Source organism: Chiloscyllium punctatum, chromosome 45 (genome assembly GCF_047496795.1).
Source record: "Chiloscyllium punctatum isolate Juve2018m chromosome 45, sChiPun1.3, whole genome shotgun sequence".
In the NCBI taxonomy this organism is placed as follows: domain Eukaryota; kingdom Metazoa; phylum Chordata; class Chondrichthyes; order Orectolobiformes; family Hemiscylliidae; genus Chiloscyllium; species Chiloscyllium punctatum.
The window spans coordinates 53863990-53891976 of record NC_092783.1 but is presented as its reverse complement, the minus strand read 5'-3'; the positions used below and the strand labels follow the sequence as shown (position 1 = coordinate 53891976).

Below are 27987 nucleotides of genomic sequence, written 5' to 3'. Positions count from 1 at the left end.
GCCTCTCCACTGTGTCTTTTTTTTTGAAGTTACATTTTTAATTTTTTTCCAGTAATCTTTTGGAGTTAGGTTTTATCAATGAATTTTTTGCGTTAGTCTTTTGGAGTTCGGTGCTAAAAAGTGAATTGGAAGATTTCCCTTCCTCACTCGCTGCTTGACCATGCTGGGTAGCGGTGATTCTGGCCCTGGCCGGAGGACCTCGTGGTTGGTCAGCGCCTTGTCCCATCACTTCGGCCCCGAGGGCGGCCAAGTGGACAACGAGATTGTGGTGTTGGCCACCGGCCTGGACCAGTACCTGCAGGAGATCTTTCACCACTTGGACTACGAGGGGGACGGGCTGGTGTCGGGCGAGGACTTTCGGGCGCTGTGCTTTGTGCTGGGGCTGGAGGATGGGGTGGAAGGGCCGCCCGAGGCGGTCACCTTCCGGCACTTTCACGCCCTCCTGTGCGAACCTTTCCACGGCCTCTTGGGTCGGAGGGAGCCAGGACTGCGGCTGCCCGTCAGCAAAGAGACAGAGCACATAGAGAGGCAGATCCAACTGCGGTGTCCTCGCCGGAGGAGGGGGAAGAGGAGCGTGTCCTTCCAGCTACCCCGGGAGGGAGGCGCAGAGGAGGAGGAGGAGGAGAGCCCCGGGGCACAGCAAGATCCCAGTGCGAGGGAGCTGGAGAATGCCAGCCTGCGGGAGTTGGTGGAGGATCTCCGGGGCGCCTTGCAGAGCAGCGATGCCCGCTGCCTGGCTCTGGAAGTCGGCCTCCACAAAGCCGTCACTGGCCTCCCCGGGGCTCCGAGGCACCAGAGGCGGCAGCTCCAGGAGCCCCGGCCGCCCGGGCTGAGCTGCCCGGGCTCCCGCCACCTGCTCCGGGAGCTGGAGCTGATCCGCTCGTCCCGGGACGGTCAGCTGGACGAGGCGAGGCGCCTGAACCGGCAGCTGGAGCAGGAGCTGCGGGACGCTCACTGCCGCCTCGGGCACCGGGAGCACCGGCTCGCCGCCCTCCGAGCCGAGCACGGCCGGCTCCGGGCTCAAGCCGAGAGGGTGACCTCCGCTCTCCGGGCCGCCCTGAGCAACGTGAAGGAGCTGGAGAGGAGAGTCCGGCAGCTGCCGCTGTTAGAGAGCCGGCTCCAGGAGCTGGAAGACCAACTACAGCTGGACAGGTCAGTGCACACTCTCTCTCATTCCCAGGGACTGTTCTAATGCAGTGGTAATGTCCCTGCCTCTGAGCCAGAAGACTCAGGTTCCCATCCTAATTCATTCCAACATCACACCTCAAACTGCTCCAGTACACACTGGTAGTGTCCCTGCCTCTGAGCCAGAAAACCCAGGTTCCCATCCAAATTCATTCCAAACTGCTCTAGTACATAGTGGTGGTGACCCAACCTCTGAGCCAGAACACCCAAGTTCCCATCCTAATACCTTAATACACCTGAACAGGATATTTATATAAAGAAATCACATCCCAAACTGCTCCAGTACATAGAGGTATTGTCCCTACCTCTGAGCCAGAAGAGCCATTTTACCATCCCGGTGTCATAATACATCAAAAGATATAAAAGAGACCTAAGGGGCAACTTTTTCACACAGAGGGTGGTACGTGTATGGAATAAGCTGCCAGATGAAGTGGTGGGAGCTGATACAATTGCAACATTTAAAAGGCATCTGGATGGGTATATGAATAGGAAAGGTTTGGAGGGATATGGGCCGGGTGCTGGCAGGTGGGACTAGATTGGATTGAGATATCTGGTCGGCATGGGTGAGTTGGACCGAAGGGTCTGTTTCCATGGTTGTACATCTCTATGACTCTATATCCTGAACTGCTCTAGTGCACAGTGGTCGTGTCCTTGCCTCTGAGTCAGAAGCCCCAGGTTTACATCCACATGTCATAATAAATCTGAACACATTGTTTTTAAATCAATGTGTTTTTCACACTCAAAGGTGTTCTTATGCATGATGGTAGTGACCTTGCCTCTGAATTAAAAGTCTCAAATCCCCATCCTAATGTCACAATACAGCTGAACAGGTTGATTTTAAAAATATACCTCTTATCAGACATTAAGAGAAACAGCATCCTGTCCATAGTGAATTCTTTACACTCCATTTCTAATTGACAGCAGAGCCCCTTGGAGTTTGGAACAAGTAAAGTCATTCTAGTTCTATTTGACCATAATGCTGATCTGTCATCAGAGAGAGTGGTGCCGGTTTAACCTGAGGGTCTCAAGCCTCAGGTGAGGGGAGAGATTGAGGAGAGTCCTTTGTGGTAAACTCAGCCAATGCAGGAATCAAGCCCATACTGTTGGTGCCACTCTGCATCACAAAGTCAACCATCCAGCCAAATGAGCTGATCAACCCCTTGCAGTAAGTGAATGACCAATGAACCGAGCTGAAACATTAACTATGTCTCTCACTCCACAGATACTGGCAGACTTGCTGAGTTTCTTCAGCACTTTCTCCATTTATTTCAGATTTGCAGCAGTATTTTGCTTTTATTTAATTGACTTCAACTTATTTTTTGTGTGAGGATGGTGGTGGGGTAGGTTGTTGAAAACCACCTCAGCCCATTCAGGTACAAGTTATTTCTGTTGCCTGCTCAGATGTGTACTGTACACATACCAAGGATGCACTCAGTTTGAATCATCTGCTCTCGGCTCTAATGACAGACAAGAGCCAGGGGCCATAGCCTTCAGTTCCACTTTGCCCCCGTAACATAGAAGGTATGAGAGTGAAGACTTCTTATGTTACCCATTGTAATTGTGGAAATGTTTTGGAGTTTGTAACAGGTTTGTCATTGTACTTTTGAGGAAATTACCTGGAGAAAGTCTCCCCTTTCGGAATTCATTGTCAGGTTGTGGTTGTCAATATAAAAGACAATGTTTGTTGATCACCTCGTAAAGAGATTGTGTAACTTCTCAGAATCACAGAAGGGTTACAGCACAAGAGGAGGAATTGCCTCCAGCTAATTAAGTAAGTTCATTGACCAGTGTCCATGTCCTGCAGTTCTGCATTCCCTTTCACTTGACCTGCAATAGTGAATATAATGTGGCATATGAACAATGCTGAATACACCATAGACTACCACATCAATGTCTGCTAATATTTCAACCAAATCATTTCAAAAACAATACGTCTCATATATTTATTTAAAAATCACACAACACCTGGTTATAGTCCAACAGGTTTAATTGGAAGCACACTAGCTTTCGGAGCGTTGCTCCTTCATCAGGTGATAGTGGAGGGCTCAATCCTAATACACAGAATTTATAGCAAAAATTTATAGTGTGATGTAACTGAAATTATACATTGAAAAATACCTTGATTGTCTGTTGAGTCTTTCATCTGTTTGAATACCATGAAACTATCATGGTATTCAAGCTTTTTAACTTTGTACAGCCCAGTCCAACACCGGCACCGCCAAATCATGTCTCATATATATGTTCCTTATCCATTTGACTCCAAGTCTAAACATTGTCTTCCAAAAGGAGCCACTTAATTTTGTTTAATTTGTTCATGGGATGTGCGCGTCATTGGCCAAGCCATCCCTAGTTGCTCCTGACATGGTGATGGCAAGTTGCCTTCTCAAATTGTTGCAGTCCTGGGCTTGTAGGTACACCCACAAAGTCATTAGAGAGAGAGAGAGAGAGAGAGAGTTCCAATTCGAATTGTTCATATTGAATTATAAACGAACAATGACTTTAAAAACGAAAGCGATTTGCTGAGAGAGACTTTTTAAAAACTCATTCATGATACAGGTGCTTCACAGACTCGGCCAATAAATGCCCTTCCTAATTGTCCCTGCGAAGTTGGTGTTGAGCTGCCAGATTGAATAGCTACATTCCTTAATCCACGGTGATATTAGAGAAGAAGCTCCAGGATTTTGACTCAGCAACTGTGTATTTCCAGGCCAGGATGGTGAGTGGCCTGGGCTACTTCTAAGGGATGGAGTTCCCCGGCACATGCAGCTCTGACTATATTGGCACAAGAGAGCTGTGATCAATCTTGGAGGACTTACGACCATTCACAGGTGTGACTTGATGCTTTGTGGTAACACCAGTGGATCAATGGACATCTTCAGTGGAATCATTAGCAGGTCCCAAAAGGAGCAGCCAGAAAGTAGGTGTTGATGTTTCTATCAAACTAAAAGCACAGTTTGCAGCTTTGGAAATGATTAAGATTGGAGTGCAGCAAAACCTGGTTTACTGTATTCAAGTGTCCTGTGGTTACCAGAATTTGCTAGCTGCCATTTGGTTAGCTAAACAGTTGATTGTTGGGGATCCCGGTCTGAAGGAATGTGCAATGTTTACAGACTCTCCTGAAGGTCAGGCAGCATCAGAGGAGCAGGAGAATCAACGTTTCGAGCATAAGCCCTGATTCTCCTGCTCCTCTGATGTTGCCTGACCTGCTGTGGTTTTCCAGCAACATACTCTCAATTCTGATCTCCAGCATCTGCAGTCCTCAGTTTCTCTTAGACTCTCCTGAAGATTTGATGGGAAAGTGAGAGAACACTTCCCCCACCTCCTCCAACCCTCCACATCACCCCCCCCACCCACCCCCCCACCCCCCACCAAACCCCCCCACCCCCCACCAACCAATCAAGAAGTTCAATCCTGTGGTTTGGTTTGGATTGTCATTGAGGGAGTAGTATGCCATGGTCTTTGGCACTGCGCTTGTTGGAGTTTAGAAGGATGAGAAAGGAATCCTCATTGAAACTGACAGAATACTGAGTGACCTGCATCGTGTGGACATGGAGAAAATGTTTTCAAGAGTAGGTAAGACTACGACCCAAGGGCACAGCCTCACAGTGAAACACTGTAATGCCCCTTTCAAACTGAGAGGAGGAATTTATTTGCCAGGGGTTGGTGAATCTGTGGAACTCATGGCCTCAGAAGGCTGAGAAGACCAAGTCATTGAGTGTATTTAAGTCAGAGATCAAGAGCTTGTTCATTAGTAAGGGGATCAAGGGTTATGTGGAGAATGCAGGAAAATGAGTTTGAGAAACATATCAGCTATGATCGAATGGCAGAGTAAACTCGATGGGCTGTATGGCCTAACTCAGCTCCTATATCTTATGGAATGGAGTGAGATGTATGAAAGATGAGGAAACAGTAAATCTATGTAATATCGAAGAATGTCCCAAACATTTTACACCCAATTAAACACTTCGCTGATATAATGTAAGACATGTATCAGCTAAATCGCACACAGTAACTTCTCACAAACAGATTAAAGACCAAATATACGTTGTGCTGATAATGTTAAATGGAGCGAAGCATAACAACCTGCATCAAATTGAGTGGGCCAACATGAAGTGTAGCTGAATAGAATGGAACTGAAATAAATGTAATAAGTTGATGTTGGAAGCCTGTCCCTGACAGAAAGGGGCTAATTGGCAATCAGTCCGTATTGTGATCCATCTTTGGAAAAGGCAGCTGATAAAACAGTCACAATTTCTTCACAACCAATTACAGTACCTGCAGTGTGCTATTGTACACAACTTTAAAGATGAGTGAAATGGTCTGGGCTTGTTGAGTGTTTTGCAAGAGATTTCTGCTGCCATCAGCTGTCTGTAAGATGCTCTTTATTTGCGTGAAACCACAGCAACTTGTAACATTCTATCAGGAGGCATAGATTGTCTGCTAATGTCAGCACAACTCAACAACTGAGTTACACAATAGAGAATGCAGCAAATGTACTACTCATCTCACAAGGCAAAATGAAAGATTCTCCAGTATCCGCACAAAGAAGTGTGAGATGAGAAAATGTAACAGCAGAAATCAGAATCTTTGTTGTATGGAAACACAATGACTTTACAGTCACATCTTTTGTCTATATGTTTGACATTCATTCCCTTCATCAGGAAATTCTCCTTTTAGAATATTAGAACATTATAGTGCAGTTTCGGCCCTTCGGCCCTTGATATTGCACTGAACTGTGGAACCAACCTGAATTCTGTCTAACCTACACTATTCCATTTTCATCCATATGTTTATCCAATGACCATTTAAATGCCCTTAAAGTTGGCGAGTCTACTCCTGTTGCAGGCAGTGTGTTCCACACCCCTACTTACTCTCTGAGTAAAGAAACTACCTCTGACATCTGTCCTATATCTATCACCCCTCAATTTAAAGCTACATCCCCTCGGGTTAGCCATCACTATCGAGGGAAAAGGCTATCACTGTCCACCCTATCTAACCCTCTGATTTTCTTATATGTCTGAATTAAGTCACCTGTCAACCTTCACTCTAACGAAAACAGCCTCAAATCCCTCATTAGACTTTCCCTCCATACCAGGCCATATCTGAGTAAGTCTCCTCTGAACCCTATCCAAAGCTTCCACATCCTTCCTATAATGTAGTGGCCAGATCTATATGCAATACTCCAAGTGCGGCCGCACCAGAGTTTTGTACAGCTGTAACATAACCTCATGGCTCTGAAGCTCAATCCCTCTACACACCGTATGCCTTCTTAACAAACCTATCAACCTGGTTGGCAATTTCCAGGGATCTATGTACATGGACACTGAGGTCTCTCTGCTCATCTGCACAGCCAAGAATCTTACCATTAGCCCAGTGCTCTTTATTCCTGTTGCTACTTCCAAAGTGAATCACCTCACGCTTTTCCACATTAAACTCCATTTGCCACCTCTCAGCCCAGCTCTGCCGCTTATCTATGTCCGTCCGTAACCTGCAACATCCTTTGTCACGATCCACAACTCCACCGACCTTAGTTTTATTGTTGTTTAATTCTGTCCTATGCACTCACAATATACTTCTCTAATCCACTGAATTTCTTGACACCAAAGGCAGTCAACACTTGGAACAGGTTACTGGATTAGTGGTGCTGGAAGAGCACAGCAGTTCAGGCAGCATCCAACGAGCAGCTGTGCTCTTCCAGCACCACTAATCCAGTATTTGATTTTCAGCATCTGCAGTCATTGTTTTTACCCACTTGGAACAGGTTGTCTGAAGAATGGTTCCGATCAGGATATAGGACTCATTTTCGAAAAAAAAACAACAAAATAAATTCGTAGAAAGACAGTGAACTTTGTATTTGAAAGGTGGAGTCCACTGGGGACAAAGTGATTTCTTTAACCAAAATTAATTTTTTTTCAAACCAAGCCCATGTTACTTTAGTTACAACAAAGTGGTATGGGACTCAGTGATAACTGTTTTTCTCTCCACCGATGCTGACTTTACATCGCACGTTCCAAATGACCTGACATGTATCTTCTGGTGCAGTTCACTTTATGAAGGTTATGAGATGATGGTGATGGGAAGAGAATTTGTAGCTTTCTCGGATCAGTTCATTGGCATAATTCCTCAAAGTCTCAGGTGCTGATTTGTACTTGTGCAGGGAACAGAAAATTGTGGCAGATGCAGAAATTCAATGATATATACAGTTAAAATGAGGAGGGATAAAAGGGTCTCTCAAACCACTGATAACTGAAAGAAGATAGCATGGAAAAGGACTGGTAAAGAAAACATTACATGTAGGTTTGTATTTGAAGGCAAATGATGAGTCAGTCTAGCTCTCAGTTCCTGTTTGGGGATCACTGAAGTGGAAGTGATATAATTCTCCCCATCCTCAAAGATCAGTATTGTAGTATGTCTGGGAAGAGGTGGAAGCCAGTCAGCGAATACTGCAGTATAGTAATTGTAGTCAACCTGATTAGACAATTGTATGCCGTACCTCCTGGGCAAGTGGGACTTGAAGCTGGACCACCTGGCTCAGAGGTAAGGACAATGCCTATGTTCCTCAGGGTGTTGTGTTAAACTGGAATGTGACTGTGCTAATGTTGTTAATGGAGATTATATCGCCACACGGACAGTAGTGGAGAGTATGAGAGAGAAGTACATGATGAAGCAGAAGTGAAACACTGCTCTTAAGAAAGCTAGCTTCAGTCAGATGTGCATTCAGCTGTAAATAATGAATTTTGAGTGCAGAAGAGAGTGAGAGAGCCTTACTTTAGGATGAATAAAGGTTACAAGGGACAGTAGGAACCTGTAAGAGTGGTGGTGAGTGCCTGGACTACGCTACCAGAGGAGGTGGTGGAAGCAGACACAATAGCAGCATTCAAGAAACACCTGGATGAATCCATGAATGGGAAGGGAATAGAGATTTACGGATCCTGTAAGTGAAGACAGTTTTAGTATAGAAGGGCAAAATGTGTTGGCGCAGGCATAGAGGGCTGTAGGACCCGTTCCTGTGCTGTATTGTTCTTTTGCTCTTTAGTACGAGTGGAGACACCTATCACACAAGAGAACCAAAAGAGTATGGACATCAAGAAGTTATAAATATGCTAACCACATTGTGCTCTTGAAAGAACAACATTGTTTTAAAGCAAATATAGCTTTTACTGGCTGCTTCACACCTTGCTGTAGTTTTCCTTGAAATAGATGATAGAATTCTGGTTGTGCCAACTCAGCAGCTGGAAAGACCATTTCCCCCCAGTTGATGCCACAGGCGCCAAGTGCCACTATGTCTGGATGAATATGTTCTATTGAACCAGGCTGGCACGAGCTAGAGATATGGTATCATTGAAAACATGATATGCCAGTGAATGGAGTGCTTCCACAGCTGTGTCAGAGTGATACTTGTCACACCATATCCATATAATTAGGTATTAACTTGCAGCCTCTGGATTGGATTGTCTTTGTACATTAATCTTCAATGACACAAGCATCACTGCTCATAGACACTGATGAAAGGGCACTGCCGGGGCTCACAGGATGGACTGTGGCCTGCCGGCCTTTCCAGAAAACAAAGAACCATGGATGCTGGAGATCTGAAACAAATAAAAACAGAAATTCCTGGAGAAACACACAACTCAAAGAATGAGGATCACTGGACTCGAAGCATTAAATCCATTTTTTTCTTCACACATGCTGTCAGAGCTGTTGAGTTTATGTGGCAGTTTCTCTCTTGATTCTTTTTCTCTAGTTCACTCTTTGCAAAAGTTCACAAATGATAGTTCCCTTTGAGAACTTCATTGGTGTTGCAGGTGGGAACTGTCACGAAAGAGAAAGCAGAGCAATCGTGCCCAACATCATGGAGTCTAAGCAGGCAAGAAAGGTCTAGAAATAGTTTTCTAAACTGTTGTAAGGAGTTCAAATCCAACCGTAGCAAGCTTGGGAGTTGAGGGGTAGGGTGTAGGTTTGCTCGCTGAGCTGTAGATTTGATATCCAGATGTTTCATTACCTGGCTAGGTAACATCATCAGTGGCGACCTCCAAGTGAAGCGAAACTGTCGTCTCCTGCTTTCTATTTATATGTTTGTCCTGGATGGGGTTCCTGGAGTTTGTGGTCATTTCCTGTTCGTTTTCTGAGGGGTTGATAGATGGCATCTAGATCTATGCGTTTGTTTATGGTGTTGTGGTTGGAGTGCTAGGCCTCTAGGAATTCTCTGGCCTGTCTTTGCTTAGCCTGACCCAGGATAGATGTGTTGTCCCAGTCGAAATGGTGTTTTTTTTCATCCGTGTGTAGGGCTACGAGGGAGAGAGGGTCGTGTCTTTTTGTGGCTCGCTGGTGTTCGTGTATCCTGGTGGCTAACTTTGGAGTTGAATTGAATACATTTGATTAACTGGAAGTACTGCAGACATTGGAAATCAGAAACAAATCCGAACTGAGGAATGGTCACTAGACCCGAAACCTTAACTCCGACTTCTCCCCACAGATGCTGCCAGACCTGCTGAGCTTTTCCAGCAGTTTCTGTTTTTGTTTCTGAACCCTTTTGATAATTTGTGAACTAACTGACTGCAGCAAAAAGAAAACTAGATTGCTGAGAAGGATTTGACAGGTTCACTGATTTCCTGCAGGGGAAGGAACTCATTTATGTGAACCTACGTGCCACAAGCAATTTAACTCTTGTATGAATAAATCTGAAAAAAAACACCTGTAATAATCATTTCAGTAGTTAAAGGATATCGCTGAGAAGGAAAACAACAGTGGAATGGCAAATTTGATACAATAGTCCACCTTGTGTCCTAGATATTTTTATTCGATCTCAAACAAAGGGAAAATACTGCGATTCTGGAACCTAAAACAAATGTTCAAGAAATTCAGCATCTGTGGAGAGAGAAAAACAGTTAATGTTTCAAGTCTTGAGGTGTAGTCTGGTAATTAGTAATACATTTGAAGGGTTGTGGAGATCAGGCAGGGCAGTGAAGTTGAAGCTGAGATGAGATCAGCCATGATTGTGTTAAATATCAGATTCACTCAAGGACCTGAGCTGCTCATGCTCCTAGATCTTGTGTTCTTATGACTTTTCAGAATAAGAGAACTTCAGAACCAGCTCTGAAGAAGATTCTTATTGGGCTAAAAATGTTTCTCTCTCTCCACAGCTATTGCCAGACATGCAAAGTTTCTTCACCATTCTCTTTTTTTTCTTATTCAACTTGTTTGGGCACATAATGACAAACCTCTGGAGCAGTTAGGTGTCGGTTCAAAATCTAAGTTCAGGGCATTATCACTGCACTACAAGGCATTCTGCCTTTTATGTACTTGAGAATCAACCTTCAGAGTACAGTGTACAGCTGGTCAATATCATCAGAACATTTCCACATATTACTGTTTTGTTGCTGGTGTTTTCCCTCTCAGGTAGGAATTCAAGAAGACAGCTCACCACCTGAAGGTAACTAGAAATAGCCCCTTAACATGGAGTCATAAAATCCCTGCAGTGTGGAAGCAGCTCTTTCGGCCCAGTGAGTCTATACCAACCATCTGAAGAGCATTACACCCAGACCCATTCTCTACCCCAGCCCTTTAACCCTGCATTTCCTATGGCTAATCCACCTAGCCTGTACATCCTGGACACGATAGGCAATTTAGCGTGGCCAATCCACCTAACCTGTACATCTTTGGACAGTGGGAGGAAACCCACGCAGACACTGGGAGAACGTGCAAACTCCACACAAGTCACCCGAGAGTCCAACCCGGTTTCCTGGCGCTGTGAGACAGTGGTGCTAATGACTAAGCCACCGTCTCACCCACAAAACGCGGTCTTGTTAACGCTGCCCATACCACAAGAAAAAGGAGTAAAACTGCCGCAGTTTTGACAATGAGTTCTGAGTTGTCAGAATAGCTTTGAAGTTAACACAAGATGATCTGAAACTAAGGCTTTTACTGTAAAGGAACATCTCGCCCACCCACCCATTCAAACTGAGGAGACTGACCTGCCATTACTGATAAATGCTATAACTTGTTCTTTATCAAGGTCACAAGAAGGTCAAGGCAGAAAGGACCCAGCTCTGCTGAACCACTCCCAACACTTCCACAAATATTGCAGCTCTAGGCAGAATAACTGGAGTCCCTCATTCCAACAAACACGGAGTCCTCCCACAGGAAAAGCAGATTCAACCTCGGAAAGCAGGGAATGTTCCAGCTTGCAGATTGGGGATCCTTCCTGTAATGAAGGTAAAAAGCTTTTCAAGGTGTCAATGTAAAGTCTAAAAACCTAGCTCTGGGCTTTCAAACCAAGACAGGCTGCATAAAATCTTTAATGTCCCTATTTGTGCAGTCAGCACAGCAAAAAATATATTGCTGCTGTCACTGTGCTGATTTTTGCCATTATCACGTAAATTCGGTACTTTCTGAAACTTTGCAATGTCTACGCCCATCTGCCTTTAGAGAGTACCTGCTCTATCCTGTTTTTTTCCACAGATGAGGGACATTTACTCAGAGCGGTCGAGGGGTGTGCTGCTTCTGATGAGGAGGAGGAAGAGAGAGGTTCAGAGGGTCAACAGTGTCAGATGATGGAACAGAATAGAGATGGCTGCAGTAGTGAAGGGTAAGCTTCTTGCAAAAACGTGAAGGGAACACCCTCGAGTCACGATTCCTATTTCCCATTTGTTCCAGTTAAGTGTTTTCCATCAATTAGAAAGAAAATGGAAGCATAGAGGAGAACAAATGGAGTGTACAAATCTTGAGTTCTTAGGTTGACTCTTTTCTTAGTTCATTCATGGGACATGGGAATCACTGGCTGGCCAGCTTTCATAGCCCCTCCCCATTTGCCCTTTGTTAAGGTGGTGGTGAGCTGTGTTCTTGAACTGCTGCCCATTAGGAAGAAATTCTAGGATTTTGTCCCAGTGACAGTGAAGGGATGACAATATATTTCCAAGTCCAGTTGGTGAGTGGCTTGGAAGGGAACTAGCAGGGCCTGGTGTTCCCATGTATCTGCTGCCTTTGGTCATCTATATGGAAGTGGTCATGGAAGATGCTGTCTCATGATCTTTGGTGAATTTATCATCTTGTTGATAACAGCAGCAGCAGCATGTATGGAGTGTTGGCAGTGGATACTTTTAGTTGTGGTGCCAATCCAGTGGGCTGTTTTGTCTTGGATGGTGTCAACTTTGAATGTTGTTGGAGCTGCACCCATTCAGGTAATTGGGAGTATTCCATCACACTCCTGACTTGTGCCTCGTAGGTGGTGAAAAGCTTTGGAGACTGAATGTGAGTTAGGCGAGGTAGTATTCCTGATGAAGGGCTTTTGCCCAAAATGTCGATTTTCCTGCTCTTCGGATGCTGCCTGACCTGCTGTGCTTTTACAGCACCACGTTCTCGACTCTAATCTCCAGCATCTGTAGTCCTCACTTTCGCCCCGCTGTAGTATTGCTAACCTCAGACTTGCTCTTGTAGCCACTGTGTTTATCTGACAAATCTAGTTCAGTTTCTGATCAAGGGTAACCCCCAAGATGTTGATAGTTCAGCGATGGTAATACCATTGAATGTAAGGGGCAATGATTAGATTGTCTCTATTGGAGCTGGTCGTAGCTGAGTACTATGTGGTGCAAGTGTTAACTTGTCACTTTTCAACTCGAGCCTGGATATTGACCAGCTCTTGTTGCATTAACCAACATGAGTAATTTACACAGGATCTTTAGACATAAACCGGTGAAGGAACACAATGCTGCTTTCTCTAAAGATTTTCACTGCACTCTGCCTGGTGTCAGCCTAAGTTTGAAAAATTGTTTCGACCAGAATGGTTTCTCCAGTGGTATCAGAATTTTTGATGTTCCAGTGCATTTGAGTTGAAAATAGTTTTATTATTCTTGAAAAGAACCACATGGTTTGTGTTCACATAGAACAATACAGCAGCAGGTTCCCCTCCGAGCCCCTGCTCCATTGACACGACTTAACTCAAAGGTGTGCACCGATAATTGTGCCACAAACCTTCACAAAGTGTATGCATGCATAAAATCCTAATAAGACCGTCTAAATGACTGACTGCTACTCAGGGCAAAATCAATTTGTGTCCGAAAAAAGCATTCTTTATTGTGGTGCACTTAACTTTAACAAGAACAGTGAAAACAGAGAATTTCTAATTTATGCAACTTTGTAAAATGCCTACAGTGTAGAGGACATTCAGCCCATCGAGTCTGCACTGACCCTCCATAGAGCATCCTATCCCAGCTCCCCCACATGTGGTTTGTACCATATCTAACCCACCAAACCCGCTCATCCCTGGACACAATTGGGCAATTTGGAGCAGGGCCAATTCACCTAGCCCGTACATCTGTGGACTGTGGGAGGAAATCCGCTCAGACATGGAAGGAACACGCAGACTCTGCAAACAGCCGCCAAAGGAAGGAATCGAACCTGGGTCTCTGGTGCTGCAAGGCAACAGTGCTAGCCCACCTTGCAGTCCACTTAGACAGACAGACACACACACACACACACACACACACACACACACACACACACACACACACACACACACACACACACACACAGACTCTGTCTGTTCCTCTCTTTCTCCAAACAAGCAGACACAAAAGCTATAGCCACATTATCTTACATTGAAGACATATCAGAAATGACTTCCAGACTACTCAGACCCCTTGGCATCATGGTAGCCCACCAACCTAACACACCTAGACAGTGACTAATGAACCTAACGGCATTTACAAAATGCCATATAAGAACTGTAAAAAAAAACACTATATCGGACAAACTAGCAGGAAACTTGCCACCAGAATACGTGAACACCAACTGGTCACTAAAAGACACGACCCACTCTCTCTAGTTTCTGTACATACAGACAAAGAAGGACACAACTTTGACTGAGATAACACACACATCCTAGGTCAGGCGAAACAAAAATATGCATGAGAATTCTTAGAAGCATGGCATTCTCACCAGAACTCCATCAATAGACGTATCGATTTAGACCCTATCTACCTTCCCTTGAAAAAAGGAACCAGAAATGACATCACCCGCCTTAAGAAACCAAGACCTATAGATAGAGAGGCGGGACATACCGTCATCGCTCGATCAGAGACTCTTTCTGATGATGTTACCTAGTATGGTGACGAAACATCTGAACACAAACCTCTGTCTGTCTCTGTCTCTGTATCTGTCCCTCTCTCTCTCTCTCTCTCTGTCTCCCTTTTGGGAAGGATAAACAAAATTCCAGCAATTGGAAGTCTACATTGCAAGGTGGAAAGTTACTTTCCCCACAGGCATATTGATCTTTGCAATGATGATACGCTGTTATCTGTACAGTGACAGTCATCCTTCGATTTGATGGCTGATCAGGTGAACTTGAGTCTTCTCTGTGTGGATTCTGTTTTTTAAAACTTCCTTGGTTCGTCTGTCTCTTCCCCACATGAAGGGGAAGCGAAGGTTGCTCTCGGTATGCAGACTCTAGATGTTTGTCACGTTCTACTGCTCTTGCCGTGTGCAACATTTTAACATTCTGCAGCTCAGTCAATCAGAGGGCTATTGTCAGGTAGAATTTCTTAACTTGAAAGATTGTCAGTGCCGTTCAATCTCAAGTTCCCCCACTTACTGCTTCAGAAAAGCAACGTTGTATTGCAAAGCTCAAGAATATTTAACACTTGATATCAAGTTGCAAACCACTTTCCTTGTATTCCAATTATAGCAGGCCAACATGCAATTCAGTCTATAGTTGTTTTAAAAAAAAACAAAATGTAGTCTTTTACGTTACCATGACTTGGAACTGCATTGCTAATCCCTCACAGTCACTGGATCAAAATCCTTGAACCGTACTATGGGTGTCCTTATAACCGACCGATTGGCATGGGTCGAAAAGGCAGCTCCAATGCCCTTGTAAAGGGCAAATAATGACGGACAATAATGAATTTTGGCCCAGCCAGCAATGTCCACACCCCCTGAATGAATAATTTTAATAAGTGCTGAGTGAAATCATTGAATGTAGCTCTATAGTTGTTGGGTAAATGCATCCTCAGTCTCCCCTCATGGTACTATAATCCCACCGTTTCTCTGCTGCTGTTGTTCCTCCTGGGTTTTAGAAGCAACACACTTTGCAGTAAACACTGGTTTACAGTTTCTGCCATAGGTTATGAAATTGCTTTGTAAACAGTTTATCATGTTACATTAAACCATTTCCATCCTCGGGCACTTTCTCCTAACTCTCTGTCACACCACAATTGCTATATGTCTCAAAACATTCTTTAAATGGAAGGCAAATATCTCTGACTTCACAGAAAATTATAGCTATACCCTTGATGGTGGTGAAACCGCTTAATTTATTCCTCACCATTTTATATTTTGCAATCCCAGCCAATGTCTGTCAACAGTTTGGTGACAAGTTGAATCCCAGTTTTTTTTCCTTGGGTTGTTGAAGTTCCTTTGGGACTGTTTCAAAGAAAACTAGAGGTGATGTCCCCTCTGCTTTTTTCAATATATGTTCCAACCAATTTCAGTAAAAATAAATTATCAGGCAATAAATTATCTTGTCTCTGGGACATTTACTGTGAACAATTTGGCTGCCAATTATCACACATGTTAACAACAGCTACAATCTGATATGTACTAACCCTAAGGCAGTTTGAGAGACTGTGAAGTTGTGCAAGAGCCTAAATATATGCAAGTTCTTTAAATCCATTGAGTCCACCTAACTCTTTGCATTGCATCTAGTATCTGAAGTTTAATAGCTACACTATTTTAGACAAACAATATCTGTGTATGGAAGCTTGTGATTTAACAGATTTTGAGGTATTTAACTTAATTTTGAATTTGTTTTAAATTCTTTTCGTATCCATAGTTGCCACAGCAGCATGTTACAACGACTGCTATCTCACAACTGCAGCTGTGGGATCATGGTCATTTCACCATGGATGGAAAGAGAAAAGGAATTCATGACTCAGTTAAAGAACAAGGAGGAACAAGTGACAGAGCTCCAGACTGAGACTGAGAAGGTATGAATTATGATCAAGAAATTCTTCCAAACGCTGGAAATCCAAAATTGTGTAACATGTTGCTGGTTAATTAAGTGCACTTATCTTGGTGCCTTATTTCTCTCTTCCACAAGAGTCAAAGATCAAATTAATTTCCAGATTCCTACATCGTTAAAACAATGTTTACACCGAGGGGAATTGTGGGGAATAAACTTGGCTGTTCCTATGGATCTAGAGAGTAAGTTTTATTAAATTTGATCCAGTAAAAGCTTGTTTTGCAGTTCCTGGGTGCTTAGAACATAGAACATTACAGCGCAGTACAGGCCCTTTGGCCCTCGATGTTGCACCGACCTGTGAAACCAATATAAAGCCCATCTAACCTACTCTATTCCATTATCATCCATATGTTTATCCAATAACCATCAAAATGCCCTTAATGTTGGTGGGTTTACTACTGTTGCAGGCAGGGCATTCTACGTCCCTACTACTCTCTGAGTAAAGAAACTACCTCTGACATCTAACCTATGCCTATCACCCCTCAATTTAAAGCTATGCCCCCTTGTGCTAGCCATCACCATCCAAGGAAAAAGGCTCTCACTCTCCTTTCTAATACGTTTCTCATCTTGTATGTCTCTATTAAGTCACCTCTCAACCTTCTTCTCTCTAATGAAAACTGCCTCAAGTCCCTCAGCCTTTCCTCATAAGACCTTCCCTCCATACCAGGCCACACTCTGGTAAATCTCTGCTGCAACCTTTCCAATGTTTCCATGTCCTTCCTATAATGTGGTGACCAGTCAAGTGGAAGACTGTAATATGATCAGCTAGTAGACAGTAGCACTGTTGCAGGTTGAAGCAGTTCATTCTTAGCTTTCAACTTGACTATAATGTAAAGGGTATGGTAAGCTCTCAAATGGAGTGTAGGTTAAAGGGTTTAGAAGACACATCTAGAATATTCTTAGGCTGAATGTGATGGTTTGAAAGCTTAGTATGTGTCATTACAGTTGGACGCTGAGGAAGGACTTGCTCATCTTCACATCTTCATTTGCTTGTCCAGTTTACTCACTACAAAAAGAACATCCCAATGCTGTGAGTGGAACAAAGAACAATGAGATTGTGTACGGGATCAAAAAGTGCTGAAAAAGGACTGAATGCTGAGTATTACTACAGGGCTGCTCATCCCTCTGGAGTGAAAAATCACTCCACACCAGGCTATAGTTCAACAGGTTTATCTGGAAGTACAAGCTTTCAGAGCGCTGATGCAGGAGCAGTACTCTGTAAGCTTGTACTGCCAAATAAAACCTTTCGGAAAATAATCTGATGTTGTGCAATTTTTAACTTTGTCCATCCCAGTCCAACACCATGGCATCGCCCCGAAGGATAGATGGAACATGGTCTATTGCCACAGGCTGTGGTCCTAACCCAAGCTGTGAGGAGACTCATTATTGGGTTGGTCTCTCGCCACAAGACAGGACAACCATTGCTGTCGGCGAGGACGACATGTTGTGTGCTACTATGGGCTGTCAGAAATTGAGAAGAGACACATCATACTGAATGGGACAGAGGTCTTACATTTCGCAAATGCCTCTTCTCAATTCAAGGATACCCAAAACAGAGACATTGGCCTGAAGGGAAGGGGAAGAATCCCCCTTTAAAATTCAGAAGAGGGTCCTTGTCACCGTTGCCCCCACCACCATTGGCTCCACCTGGGCACTTCTGTTCTTGAAGCCCTGTCACTTCATTGTCCACGTTTCTCAAAGTGGGTCACCCTTCTTCTTTGGCTCAGTGTTTCCAGTTTAATCGTGCATCGTGAAAAACATTCGGATGTTTTTATGTTAAGTGCAAGTTGTTATTGTTGTTTAGGCAGTTCCTGTTCAGACAGGACTCAGCAGACCCTGAACAAGTTTGACGCGCCTGAATTCCTGCCCTATTTGCTTAAGTGAACACCATTAACTATTGAGGTTTACTTAAAAATACATAGTGAGTGAGTTTAAGAGTGGTCTCCCATTACATTACCCTCTAGCTATCCATGACCCAGCCTCACAAAGCACAGCTGCTATAGGTTGTGTCTGGTCCTCAATATATTGCATTCGAGGACGCTTGAAGTGTAGTGGTGGTGCTGGAAGAGCACAGCAGTTCAGGCAGCATCCGAGGAGCAGTAAAATCGATGTTTCGGGCAAAAGCCCTTCATCAGGAATAAAGGCAGAGAGCCTGAAGCATGGAGAGATAAGTGAGAGGAGGGTGGGGGTGGGGAGAAAGTAGCATTGAGTACAATAGGTGAGTGGGGGAGGGGATGAAAGTGATAGGTCAGGGAGGAGGGTGGAGTGGACAGGTGGAAAAGAAGATAGGCAGGTAGGACAAGTCATGGGGACAGTGCTGAGCTGGAAGTTTGGAACGAGAGTGAGGTGGGGGAAGGGGAAATTAGGAAACTGTTGAAGTCCACATTGATGCTCTGGGGTTGAAGTGTTCCAAGGCGGAAGATGAGGCGTTCTTCCTCCAGGCGTCTGGTGGTGAGGGAGCGGCGGTGAAAGAGGCCCAGGACCTCCATGTCCTCGGCAGAGTGGGAGGGGGAGTTGAAATGTTGGGCCACAGGGCAGTGTGGTTGATTGGTGCAGGTGTCCCGGAGATGTTCCCTAAAGCGCTCTGCTAGGAGGCATCCAGTCTCCCCAATGTGGAGGAGACCACATCGGGAGCAACGGATACAATAAATAATATTGGTGGATTTGCAGGTAAAACTTTGATGGATGTGGAAGGCTCCTTTAGGGCCTTGGATGGAGGTGAGGGAGGAGGTGTGGGCGCAGGTTTTGCAGTTCCTGCGGTGGCAGGGGAAAGTGCCAGGATGGGATGGTGGGTTGTAGGGGGGGCGTGGACCTGACCAGGTAGTCATGGAGGGAACGGTCTTTGCGGAAGGCGGAAAGGGGTGCGGAGGGAAATATATCCCTGGTGGTGGGGTCTTTTTGGATGTAGCAGAAATGTCAGCAGATGATTTGGTTTATGCGAAGGTTGGTAGGGTGGAAGGTGAGCACCAGGGGCGTTCTGTCCTTGTTACGGTTGGAGGGGTGGGGTCTGAGGCGGAGGTGCGGGATGTGGACGAGATGCATTGGAGGGCATCTTTAACCACGTGGGAAGGGAAATTGCATTCTCTAAAGAAGAGGCCATCTAGTGTGTACTGTGGTGGAACTGGTCCTCCTGGGAACAGATACAGCGGAGGCAGAGGAATTGGGAATACTGGATGGCATGTTTGCAAGAGATAGGGTGGGAAGAGGTGTAATCTAGGTAGCTGTGGGAGTCGGTGGGTTTGTAAAAAAATGTCAGTGTCAAGTCAGTCGTCATTGATGGAGATGGAGAGGTCCAGGAAGGGGAGGGAGGTGTCAGAGATGGTCCAGGTAAATTTAAGGTCAGGGTGGAATGTGTTGGTGAAGTTGATGAATTGCTCAACCTCCTCGCAGGAGCACGAGGTGGCGCCAATGAAGTCAGCAATGTAGCGGAGGAAGAGGTGATGAGTGGTGCTGGTGTAATTACGGAACATCAACTGCTCTACATGGCCAACAAAGAGACAGGCATAGCTGGGGCCCATACGTGTGCCCATAGCTACCCCTTTGGTCTGGAGGAAGTGGGAGGATTCGAAGGAGAAATTGTTAAGGGTGAGGACCAGTTCGGCCAAACGAATTAGAGTGTCGGTGGAAGGATAATGTTGGGGATGTCGGAAGAGGAAAAAAACGGAGGGCTTGGAGGCCCTGGTCATGGTGGATGGGATGTAGAGGGATTGGATATCCGTGGACAAGATGAGGCATTGGGGGCAGGGAAACAGAAGGCTTGGAGGAGGTGGAAGGCGTGGGTGGTGCCTCAAACGTATGTGGGGAGTTCCTGGTGTCCCAACCTCCGAACCAGGTACCCCAGGTTCAAATCCCACCTGCTCCAGAGATATGTAATAAAATCTCTGAACAGGATGCTTTAAAAACAATGTCTCGGGTCATAGAGTCACATAGCACAGAAATAGACCCTTTGGTCCAAGGTCCATACCAACCATTATCCAAACTAAACTAGTCCCACCTGCCTGCATTTGGTCCATATCCCTCCAAGCATTTCCTATTCATGTACTCATCCAAATTTTAAACATTGTAACTGTACAGCATCTACCAAGGAGAAGGAGTGGTATTATCGCAAGATGGTTAACCCAGGTGATATTCTAGCGACCCGGGTATGAATCCTGCCACAACAAATGCTGGAATTTGAATTCAGTTAAGATCTGGAATCAAGAATCTAATGGTGACCATTAATCTGTTATCGATTGTCGGAAAAATCCACCTGGTTCATGAATGTCCTTCAGGATCTGGCCTACATGTGACTCCAGGTCCTCCAACAATGTGGTTGACTCTTAACTGCCCTCTGGGCAATTAGGGATGGACAATAAATGTCAGTCTGGCCAGTGATGCCCTCATTCTGTGAATGAATTACGAAAAAAAAATTCTTCTGAAAGTTCATTTCACACATGAACCACTGCCTGTACAGAAAAAACAACTTTGTCCCTCACATTCAACTCCTAGAAACTACAGACATCAGATTCAAACCCAGTCATAGTTCATGGTGTGTAGTCTGTACTGGGACACAATTCCTATGGGAATGGGAACCTGTGATGAAGGAAAATGCCATTGAATGTGCTTTCCCTTTCTGCTTGCTCAATGCTGGAGTTTCCCATCCTTCCTAAGCTTCCTATCTCGTCTGTCCCGACACTCCAATTGTCTGTTAGCTCAGTCTGCTTCCTGAGTAAAGTGGAAGGAAAGGCCTATTTTGCACTTGAGTTATTGTGACTCCATAACCTTCTACGAGGAGATGTACCCGGCTGGTCTGGACAGCTGCGAACCCTGATGTTTCCTCCCAGGTGGTTTGACATGTCCTTGAACTAATTATACTTAGAGACAAATTTTATTTCAAGACCAGTGTTCCCACAATGTAAAAATGGTCCGGTTGTAAGAGAAGGTAGTTGTCAAAGTTTTGTATGAATCTGTTGTGTAATGTTGGAAATATTAAATGAGAAGTGAGTTGAATAAACATGCCACAGGGAAGTACAGAATTGGGGAAAGGACATTTAGGGCACAGTTTGTTTTTGTAATGGATTTTGTCTTTCCCACAAAAGATTAACCTTCTGCCCCCTCAAGTAGAGCAGGACAATTTCGAAGAAAGGCAGGGAAGATTTCTTTGACATTCAAAGCAATATTTAACCCACAAACCTCACTTTTAAAATCTGATGATCTTACTAGTATGATATAGCTATATGTGGCAGCTTGCAGTTTGTTAACTGACTGCCACATTTCCTACATTTCCACAGTGTCTACACTTCAAAAGCCATGGCTGTGAAAGGGTTAGGCACATCTCAAGTTGATGATCATGACATGAAGAGAGACTGGATCGGTTGGGATTATATTCACTCGAGTTTGGAAGAATGAGTGGGTGATCTCGTAGAAATGGGACAAGACAGGGCAAACACAGGAAGGACGTTCCTGATGACTGGAGAGTCCAGAACTAGGACTCACCGTCTCAGCGTGAAGCCTAGGCCTTTTAGGGATGAGATGAGGAGAAATTTCTGCACCACAGAGTGATGAGTCTAGGGAATTCTCTGCCATAGAAAGGGGTTAAGGCCACAATATTGAATGTCGTAGAATCATAGAATCCTTACAGTGTGGAAACAGGTCTTTTGGCCCAACATGTCCACACTGACCCTGCGAAGAGTAACCTTCCCAGACCAATTCCCTATTACTCTACATTTACCCCAGACTAATGCGCCTAACCCACACATCCCTGAACGCTACGGGCAATTTAGCATGGCCAGTTCACCTGACCTGCACATCTTTGAACTGTGGGAGGAAACCGGAGCAAACCCAAAGGAAACCCACGCAGACACGGGGGAGAACACGCAAACTCCACACAGATAGTCGCCTGAGGTGGGAATCAAACCCGCGTCCTTGGCACTGTAAGGCAACAGTGCTAACCACTGAGCCACTGTGCCACCCGAGTGTTTTCAAGAAGGAGCCAGATATAGTTTTTGAGGCTATGGGAATCAAAAGTTGTGGGGGAGTAATTGGAATAGGGTACTGAACTGGCTGATCAGCATGATCATTTTGACTGGCGGAGCAGATTTGAAGGGCTGAATAACCTGCTCCAATTTTTTATAAAGCTATCTGTGTATAAGAGTGGCTATAAAATGCATGTCTTTGTTGGGCTACCTTCCATGTGAATGCTGTCTTGTTTTCCAGTTGACATGTGCAATGACCAAGGAACTCCAGCTGAAAGGGGAGGAGGTGGAGATGCTGAGGATGGAACTGCAGATGGTTGAAACTGATCGGGTTAGACTCTCGCTGATTGAGGAGAAACTGACGGATGTACTGCAGCTTCTGCAACAACTGCGAGCGCTGGTAATTACCCCAAGTCCTCTCCGATGATTGAAAAGAAAGTAGTCAGTTGTGAAGTTCATTATGTGGAGGAGCTGGTGTTGGACCTGGGTGGACAAAGTTAAAAATCACACCACACCAGGTTGTAGAGCAACAGCTTTATTTGGAAGGACTAGCTTTTAGAGCGCTGCTCCTTCATCCGGTAACTAGTGGGGCGGTATTATAAGAAACAGAATTTATAGCAAAAGATGACAGTGTCATGCAACTAAAATGATATATTGTTATAGCTCATTGTTAGAGGTTCGAGTGTGAGAGGGTAGCTGAGTGTTTCGGAATGGAGGTCAGTATCGATAACTTAGATGCCAGATTCAGTCGGAACATTCCTAACACGCCAATGCTGCTCACATCCCAGTCAGGGACTGGTTGAACCAGTTGCTTTTCAAAATTCACAGCAGTTTACTTTATGTCTGATCACAAACACTAAAGAGTTCTGCTCGTAAGGAACAGGCTGACTCGCAGCATGTAAGTATGATTTCACACTGGGTGAACAACGTGTTAGGATTGGCCTTGTGTTCAGACACAGCTTCCTGCAGCAATAGCTCAATCAGAGGTGTTAAGTAGTGTGGCTGGCATTCAGGCTGCTAATTCAGGCTCGATTCACCATGTTGGTTGTGGGGGAGTGAGGAGCTGGGTGGGTATGTGGGTATTCATTGAGTCACACAATTATTACTTTGCAGAAGGAGACCATTCGGCCCACAGTGTCTGCACTGGCTCTCCGATTCGACTTCACATGTTAGTTTCAGGCCTGGAATTTGTGGAATTGTAACTCCCATTAGGGCACACTTCTTATGGGGAACCGCAGTTTGTTGTTGGATAGACATTCCAGGTTTCTGGAATCCCTCTGGAGCATTCACCAGTGTATGCTGGTCTCTTCCATTCCCTTAGATTGTGCAGGTAGCCCTTCTTTCACTAGGTGTGTGGCAAAGTTAGAATTATAGAATCCCTACAATGTGGAAGCAGGCTATTCGGCCCATCAAGTTCACATCGACCCTCTGAACAGCATTCCACCCAGACCAACCTCCCTTATCCTGTCCCTCTAGCCTGCATTTCCCATGGCTGATCCATCTAATCTACACAGCCCTGGACGCTAAGGGCAATTTAACCTGCCAGTCCATCTAACCTGCACATCTTTGAACATTGGGAGGAAACAGAAACACCTGGAGGAAAGCCATGCAGACACAGGGAGAACATGCAAACTCCACACAGACAGTCGCCTGAGGTTGGAATTGAACCCAGGTCCCCGGCGCTGTGAGGCAGCAGTGCTAACCACTGAGCCACCATGCTACACTTGAGGCATGTTTGTTTCACTTTGGAGGGCAGTCATTTCAAGGAGACATTGAGAAACTGGAGCACGGATTGTGTTTTTTAAATTCATAAATATGAGTGCCTTTGGCTAGGCCAGTGTTCTTGACCTATCCTTAATTGCCCACATGTAGGCCAGACCAGGCCACTAAAGTCTTCCCCGAAAGGGCATTAGTGAACTAGATAGGACTTTCCAACAATCAACAACTGTTTCATGGTCGTCATTAGACTTTTAATTTCGAATTTTTATTCAATTCAAATTCCACAAACTGCCATGGTGGGATTTGAACCCAGTTCCCCAGAAATTACCTGGGTTTCTGGATTAATAGTCTAATAATATTACCAGTAGACCATGGCCTCCCTTTTCACAAGTTTCAAATTGGATATTATACGCTACAGTATTTCTTTATCTCAGATTGACATCCATCTTCATAACTGCTTTATTCATGAATAAAAGTAAAACATTGGAAATCTGAAACAAACAGGTAACACTGGAGAAACTTGGCAGATCTGATACATCTGTGGAAAGGGAAATAGAGTTAACGTTTTGAGACCCATATGAGTTTTGTTCAGAACTTGTATTCTGATATGCTAGAGACACTAATATGAATGAATGAAAAACAAACAAATTTTGTGGAAACCTCAAAAATTCAGCAACCATTTGGCCCATCATACCTTTGCTGTCTCTTTGCAGGAACTCTGTAATTAATCCCATTTGCTTGCTCCTTCCCCATAATCCTCTGAAAATTTCCCTTAAAATGACACTAATTTCCTTTTATCCTCATCCATTTACTGTATGAGAGTATGGATCAACAGGTCACCCACCGTGTTGCACCAACAAGATTATGGTCAAAAGTGTGGTGCTGGAAAACACAGCAGGTCAGGCAGCATCCGAGGAGCAGGAGAGTTGACGTTTCAAGCATAAGTTCTTCATCAGGAAAAGCCCACATTCCTGATCAAGGGCTTACGCTCAAACATCGACTGTCTTGCCCCTCGGCTGCTGCCTGACCTGCTGTACTTTTCCAACTCTCTCGACTCTGATCTCCAGCATCTGCCGTCCTCACTTTCTCCCAATAAGATCATAGCTGATCTGACTGCTGCACATTCCCACCACTCTGTGATAAACTTCCACTCTGTTACCCATCAAGAATTCATCTCCCACTGCCTTTAAAAACTAAATTCAAAGGCCACCTTTTGAGGAAGAGAGTTTCAAAGACTCACAACCCTTTGTGAGAAAAGAAGTGCTCCTCACCTCCTGCTTAAATGGGCCAACCCTCATCTTTCTGAAGAAGAGTTGCACCTCAACAATAGCTGTTGCTATCTGCACAGATATTGCCAGATCTGCTGAGTTTGTCCAGTATTCTTTGTATTTGCTTTATTTGTGTGTCTGTCGTGAATAAGGTGTCACCTAGTTATGGCATGGCGATGACCTTACAGCCAGTATGGACAGTATTGTTGGCCTGTATGCCCCCACCAGAGGCTTGGCTATGGGTGGGACAACACAAAGAAGCAAATGAGCAGCTTCTGAGAGCAGCAGTGGTTGAATCTGATGTGCAGCCAGATTACACTGTGTTCATTGAATCATTTAATCCCTCCAGTGTGGAAACAAGTCATTTGGCCCCAACAAGTCCACACCGATCCATCCGAAGAGTAACCCACCCAGACCCATTCCCCTATCCTAGGATCCTACATTAACCCCTGACTAATGCACCTCACCTCACACATCCCTGAACACTGTGGGCAATTTATCACGGCCAATTCACTTAACCCCCCCACATCTTGGAGATTATGGGAAGAAACCGGAGCACTTGGAAGAAACTCCACATAGATACGGGGAGAATGTGCAAACTCCACACAGAGAATCACCCGAGGTGGGAATTGAACCTGGGTCACTGGTGCTGTGAGACAGCAGTGCTAACCACTGAGTCACCGTGTTGCCCTTTATTTTAAAGCTTTAGCATCATGGAATCCCTACAGTGTGGAAACAGGCTATTTGGCCCAACAAGTCCGCACTGACCCACCTACAGTCCTGTCAGCCTGCCTCTGCCAAAGATGGATTGAATGTTTTGACAATGATTTTGAATTGGGTTTACAGTGTGAGGGTCTTGTGAATACTTGCCTACAGGCTTTAACTGTCCAGAAATCCATGCAAACACTTAATGACGTTATTTTGTCACTGGTATCCTCACCAGGTATCAAGCAGACTGAATAGCAGGATACAGGAGGTGTCTGTTTTAAGTGGACACCATGTTCCTGAGTTGTTGCATGGACCAATTTTTGATGTTTTTCAGATTCTAACTCTTCCTTTTTCTTGCATTCCTATCCATCCTCAATTTGTATTCTGCTTGATCACAGAACATTTCCAGACGGTCATTGGGGAAGATCTTAATGAGCACTTTGGACTCCTGTTACAATGTGGGACATGGTAAGGAATCACAACACTAATATGTTATAAAAGAGAGCGATAATCCGATTCGGCCTGTTAATAGCAACTTTCCCTGCCTGTTTTACAGGAATGATGAGCTCCTTGGACATATTGAGTGTTCTCCATAAAGAGCTGCTCTCTTGTGAGTTACTCGCCAAAGATTCATGTCAAACGGAGGATGAGCAGATCAGGAAAAACTCCCTGGTGATATCATGTTAATACATGGAAGTGGGCAGATCCCATTGAGTGGCATTAGTGACTTGCAGCAATAATCTTCAATCTTTCCCTCTTAAGCAGTCAGTTGGGATGTGTCGGAAGAGGGTCCTGCCAAAACATCGACTTGCCTACTGCTCAGATGCTGCCTGACCTGCCTTGCTTTTTCCACACTTTATTGACCCCAGGTCTCTAGTATCTGCAGTCCTCTCTATCTTCTTGAAACCATTGAAGATCAGTCACTGAAACACAAATGTTTATGAATGCTTGTGGACTGGAGGCTGGCTAATCACAGGCTGACACATACAGAAGTCTGAAGCAATTGATGATGTACAGTCTGTGCTATCATGGACTTTGACCAATCTCAGTGACAAAAATTCTGTAAATTTGCATGTGGTCACAAAAGGCAAGCAAATCGATTTAAAGAGAGCGCTTGTTTCTGGGAACTTTGCAGCTAATGAAACCTGTTTACCGAGTGGACAAATGCGGTAGCCATCTTGTGCTCAGGAAGATCCCACATAGAGTGTGGTTCCAGTTAATTTTGTCATAACTGCAAGGCAGTTGTTTATCAGGATACTGTGAGAGCTCCCTGCAGAAAGAGAGTGATGAAGGTTACGTGTCCATCAGAACAGGCAGCTGGTGCCTTGGTTTAATGTCATCCAGTGGTCACCCTTCCAGCATTTCAATGTTGCTTTTGAACGGGACTGAGCTTTAACAAAAAGCAGAATACCACAGATGCCGGAGACCTGAAATTTAAAGAAAAAACACCAATCGGCAGCTTCTGTGGAGACAAAGAGACTTTTATCAGAAAAGATGATGTACTCAGTCTTGAATCTGTATCAGCTAACCACGTTCCACATCTCAAGATGTGGCTCACAATAACCAGGTCACTAAACAGAAAACAAAGCACTTGGGTTTATCTCTGATGGGAGAAAATTGAAAAGTAGAGAGTGTTGATTAGCCGGTACTTGGAACACTGCATACAATCCTGGACACCATATTATTACAAAGAAACATATCAAAACACAGAGGGTGTAAAATAGATTTATAAGGAGGATGCCAGATTGACAACTTTCTTTTCTTCTTGAAAAGGAAGGCAAGGGGATGTCCTATTAAAACTCTTTAATATTATGGAAGATTTTGATTGTTTAGATGTGGAGAAAATGTTATGAGAAGATCATAACTAGAAACCATTAGTGTAAAACTGCCTCCAAGAAAGTCAATGGGGGAAGCAGTGGGAGGGATGCAATGAAGAGATGCGTGCTGATTGTTGAAGTTCTGGGGTGAACTTAGAGTCCCTTCAGTGTGGCAGCAGGCCCTTTGGCCCAATGAGTCCATACTGACCCTCCAAAGAGTAACCCACCCAGACCCATTCCCCAACCCTTTGATCCTACATTTACCCCTGACTAAAGCATGGCCAGTTCCTAACCTGCACATCTTTGGAGTGTGAGAGGAA

The 27987-nt window shown here is 44.7% G+C and overlaps 1 protein-coding gene across 2 annotated transcripts; it reads left to right on the top strand.

Moving 5' to 3' along the window:
• Positions 1 to 21: 21 nt before the first annotated feature.
• Positions 22 to 27695, top strand: LOC140467438 (EF-hand and coiled-coil domain-containing protein 1-like). 2 transcript variants are annotated; one of them, XM_072563790.1, is made up of 7 exons: positions 22 to 1152; positions 11201 to 11400; positions 11647 to 11773; positions 16013 to 16166; positions 22397 to 22555; positions 26249 to 26318; positions 26407 to 27695. In XM_072563790.1, the coding sequence occupies exons 1-7, from the start codon at positions 161 to 163 to the stop codon at positions 26535 to 26537; spliced, it is 1833 nt and encodes a 610-aa protein (XP_072419891.1). In that variant the 5' UTR covers positions 22 to 160; the 3' UTR covers positions 26538 to 27695. The 2 variants fall into 2 exon arrangements, with proteins under 2 accessions (XP_072419891.1, XP_072419892.1); XM_072563791.1 differs by lacking the exons at positions 11201 to 11400; positions 11647 to 11773.
• Positions 27696 to 27987: the final 292 nt, after the last annotated feature.

Coding starts and splice junctions, on each gene's coding strand:
- LOC140467438 (XM_072563790.1), top strand. CDS start 161: ATGCTGGGTAGCGGTGATTCTGGCCCTGGCCGGAGGACCTCGTGGTTG. Junction 16,167..22,396: donor TCCAGACTGAGACTGAGAAG/GTATGAATTATG, acceptor CTTGTTTTCCAG/TTGACATGTGCAATGACCAA. Junction 22,556..26,248: donor TGCAACAACTGCGAGCGCTG/GTAATTACCCCA, acceptor GCTTGATCACAG/AACATTTCCAGACGGTCATT.